The following is a 4,253-nucleotide window of genomic DNA, read 5'->3' as shown; positions in this document are numbered from 1 at the left end:
CACAAAACCCTATTCAGCAGATTCTAACCTGCAGTGAGTAAAACATGCCCCCCAAAACGGTAATGGAGTAGCAGAAAGAAAGTTTGCAGTGAGGAAGAGGAGCCGTAGCTTCTTCATCATCATACGGAGCGGACAGAGTTTTTTTTTTAATTTTTTTTTTTTTACGGAGCGGACGGAGCAATGACTTATATTTGGGACGGAGTTTGTTCAGCAAACGCGCTGCGGGTGACATCACCGTTTCCGCGACAACGTTAGTGACGCATAAATTGCGCGACATATCGATAATGACTTTTGTTGCCAACGCTTTTAATTATCGAATTTTATCGATTCGTTGTTGCAGCCCTACTTTGAACATTAGTCCAGCATGTTTTGTGTCAGTGAAATATTGAGTACATTAATGCTTCTTTAAATCCCTAAAGCTGCCAGTTAAGAGTTTATTGAAGTATTTGCCACCTCCAACACTACATGTGGACTGACCTGCAGGGCTGATGACATGATGAGCACAAAGAAACCCAACACAGATTCTTTTTCTGTCTTACAGAAAATATAAATATAATTTAACAATAACAAAAGTCAAACCTAAAATCTAAAACTGATTACTTTAAGTTACTGGATGCAAAGAGCAGAGAAAAGAAGTCAGACTTTAGTTAAACTCACTCTCCTCTCACGCCCTTACCTTTTGGTGCTTGGCTCCTCGGATATGAGCAGCATATGCATCGGCGCCGGTACAGGAAACGTCACAGAGTTCACAGCGGAGCTGGTTCTGAGCGCTGCGGGCCAACACCCCTCCACTTCCACCACTGCTGGTGCTGCTCTGAGAAACCTTCAGGGCTGCCTCCTTCTTCTTGTGCTTCTGGCCCTCCAGGTGCTCCTTATAAGTCTAATTCAGTCCAGATTTACAGAGACAGACGAATTAGAGAAAAAATATTATTAAATAACTTTTGCACTATTTGTTATGTCCTTTTTAGACTGTAAACCTTAAAAACTACTATATAAATTACAGGTCTTCCCTGCTGATGATAAATATGGTGAGAAATTGAGATTTAACCAGCAAGAATGTCCTTCAAAAAAATCTCATGGTGGTATTATTTCTTACTGTCTGCAACAGGGTTCCTACATATTTTCTGTTTTGAATTTACATACTTTTCCATACTGAAAAATGTTAATTCTTCTGTCAACATATCCATATTTACTGTAAACATCTGTACAGTGGGGTGGTGTCTCCACCAAAACAAAATCTCTAACTGTACAGATTAACAGCAACACAAGAATAACACTTAAAAAAGTGTCTTGTTTCCTTAATCACAGTATGGTTTTACTTCCAGAATTCAAGACAAAATTACTAATTAAAACAAATAAATTACGCAGATAAAACAACTGTAGTGTGCTACTGCAGCAGACTGTGGACTGAACCAACACCTGACAGAAGGTCAGAGACGCTGCTGCTGGGAATAAAAGAGGTGGACTGCACACAATAAGGGCCACTGTGAACTAGAACACAGGGTTCTAGTTTGAATTTGAATTGTACATTCGTTTACAGGTCAAAACTCTTGAAAGGGAAACCTAAACTAGATAAACCAAACAGAAAACATCATCCAAAAAAAAAAAAACCTGATGCCTAATGACTCCAAATATCTGTCTAGAAAATCAGATCTAGAAAAGTAATCATGGGTTGAAAGAGGGGGGCAGGAAATTTTGAAGGGTTCACTCTACAGCAGAATTGTATCTGTTGATCAGTGGAGAAGTGTGTCCATTACAACTGGACCTTCTCTACTAAACCTCACACAGAGATGAATGCAAATTGCTGTAATTAAAGGCAAAACATGAACTCAAATTATTTGTGTCGTCCCCCCACCCCAAGGCCAGAAACTTGAAGGAAGTGCTGCACCGTGTCACCCTTTGTTAACATTAGCATAGCATCGGAGCAAAATAACTCCTTCAGTTCTGCTTTTACTGACAAACCTTTATCAGGATGCCATGTTCAGAGGTGTGGAACTGAGCTCACCTGCGGGCCAGCACAGCTGATCTTGCACACATCACAGTAGTGTATCTGAGGGGGTTTCGGAGGCTGTTTGGGTCGAAGCTGTTTGCTCTGGAAGGTGGGTTTCTTGGTGAAAGTGTTTCCAGACCAGGCTGCTGTTGCTGCCACAGCTGCCACTGCTTGTTTCTGCTGCTGCTGCTGCTGCTGGTAGTAGTTAGAAGCTGCAGAGTACACAGCTGCTTCATAACCAGAGTATGAGGTTCCTGCAAAACAAAACAACACGCACCGGTTACTCATCATCATTAACAGGAAGCTGATGATTTTCAGCCTGGCTGGCCTGCTCTGTTAACGTAAAAACAGACACTCAAAAACCTGATTGTGTTTTTGTTCCAGATGGTTAACAAACCACAGTAAAACACTGACTCCTGTTAAAACAGGCCTCCTTTGGTGTGACAGAGGAATAGCCAAAGTAGTGTTCTGTAATCTCAGAGGTGTTTAAAAATAAAGATCAAGTTTATTTCTGACCTAAACAGTTTTTTAAAATAATAATTACTTGACTAGAAACTGACCAGAGTAGGTGACAGCATTTGTGCTGTATGTTGGGCTTTGGGAGTAAGATGGGACAACAGAGGCTGCAGCGGCGACGGGCTGGACCGTGGAGGTCACTGGGAAGATGGAGAACGTGGATGAAGCTGGACTGGGAGCAGCTGGTTTTATCATCGTCACCTGCCGAGTCTGCTGGGTTTGGGTGTATGATGTCACTCCCTGACTGTATCCAGGTTTGGGGGCTAAAAATAAACAAAGTATATATGTGAACCATCAGCTTTCAGGAGTTTGGTTTTATCCTCTTTCTAACACAAAGCAAAAAGCAGAACACAGAAGAGAAAGTAAAGAAGACATGTAACTAAACCTTAATAAAAATAAGCCTCTATTTTGTCCAAACTCCTATTTTTTAATCAGAACACAGTTGTACAACTATATGACATAAATCATTCAAGTGGGTTTTATCTGTGAAGTTTAGCCTGGGACCAAGGTCCCTGCAGGAGGGGAAGAATTCAGAGAAGTCTTTGTAATTAGTCCTGAGTGCGTGAACATTTTCTGTCACCTTTCACCAAGACTGAACACAGGAAGAAAACAAACTGACCAGGATGGATGTTAATCTGTTTAACTACTGCGGTCTGAGAGCAAGACTTATTTATGTTTGGTGTATTTCTTTCAGAGCGGATCTTTTCGGTAAAAGTGAAACCTGAGACTGATTTAAGCATCGACTTCAGTTCCAGTGCCTATCAGGCTGTTTTTCCAATAAACCAGTGTTAAATCAGGAGGTCATAATTTATTTTTCAATGCAGCATGATGTGGACACATGAACAATTCTAAATCAATTTAAAAATGTCACAAATCATTTATTATTTGATGCTATTAATGATATGTTGAGAAATGCAAAAGGTGGAACTCTGAAGTGCAGAACGTTTATAGAAGGAGAACGAGGCTGAGCGAGACATGAAATAGCTCCTTTTGAATTGAAAGTTTTGAAGTATTTTGACTTGTATGAAGTTAAAGAGAAAAATAACATTGACAAGAGCAAAACTACATATGTCCATAAATAAAAATGTTCATATGTAATTGTCCATCATAGTAAACAAACTGTGTGATTGTGCTGGGAAGTTTTACTGTACAAAAAAAGAAAAAACAAACGAGAAGAAAGCAGTTTACTGGTTGTGTAAATAAAAAGAGGGAACATTTCCTGTATCCTCTCATGTAAACAAACAACAAAAACTAAACAGCAGAGAGTTTCAGTAATGAGGACCGGGATGCGTTGTTTGAAAGGAGTGAAAGTGAAGCTGGTTGTACCTGTCTGGTAGTAGGAGTCTGCCACGCTGGGCTGTGGATGTGCAGCAGCTACAGCAGCTGTAGCAGTGGGCTGCTGGTAGTACTGCTTACTGTCATAAGCTACAGCTGTAGCTGTGGACCGAACATACGAGTAAGAGTCCTGCAAAGCAAACAAGTGCAACAGCTTCAGAGTTAGTACATTATTCTCTGACTGTCTAAATCATGGGTGTCCAATCCTGGTCCTCAGGGCCACCATCCTGCATGTTTTCCTTGTTTCTCTGCTCCAACACACCTGATTCAGTGGGTAAATCACCTCTTCATGTTCTGCAGAAGCCTGTTAATCACCCATTGATTCAGATCAGGTGTGTTGGAGCAGAGAAACAAGTAAAACATGCAGGATAGTGGCCCTGAGGACCAGGATTGGACACCCCTGGTCTAAATG

At 40.9% G+C, this 4,253-nt stretch overlaps 1 protein-coding gene across 2 annotated transcripts in view; it reads right to left on the bottom strand.

Annotated features, from left to right (window-relative positions):
• Window positions 1–4,253, bottom strand: part of zfr (zinc finger RNA binding protein) — a 29,635-nt gene that overhangs the window by 20,788 nt on the left and 4,594 nt on the right. For both annotated transcript variants that reach the window (XR_005233471.1, XM_037976831.1), the window contains exons 4-7: window positions 3,833–3,971; window positions 2,551–2,769; window positions 2,006–2,244; window positions 677–880 (exon numbers count right to left, since the gene is read on the bottom strand). Coding sequence is in view for 1 of the 2 variants with exons in the window: in XM_037976831.1 (XP_037832759.1) it covers window positions 677–880; window positions 2,006–2,244; window positions 2,551–2,769; window positions 3,833–3,971 (801 nt within the window). In the remaining variant the exon portion in view is untranslated. The remainder of the gene's footprint in view (window positions 1–676; window positions 881–2,005; window positions 2,245–2,550; window positions 2,770–3,832; window positions 3,972–4,253) is intronic.

Source organism: Kryptolebias marmoratus, linkage group LG1 (assembly GCF_001649575.2).
Source record: "Kryptolebias marmoratus isolate JLee-2015 linkage group LG1, ASM164957v2, whole genome shotgun sequence".
In the NCBI taxonomy this organism is placed as follows: domain Eukaryota; kingdom Metazoa; phylum Chordata; class Actinopteri; order Cyprinodontiformes; family Rivulidae; genus Kryptolebias; species Kryptolebias marmoratus.
The sequence above is the reverse complement of the archived record's forward strand: the minus strand, read 5'-3'. Positions and strand labels throughout refer to the sequence as shown.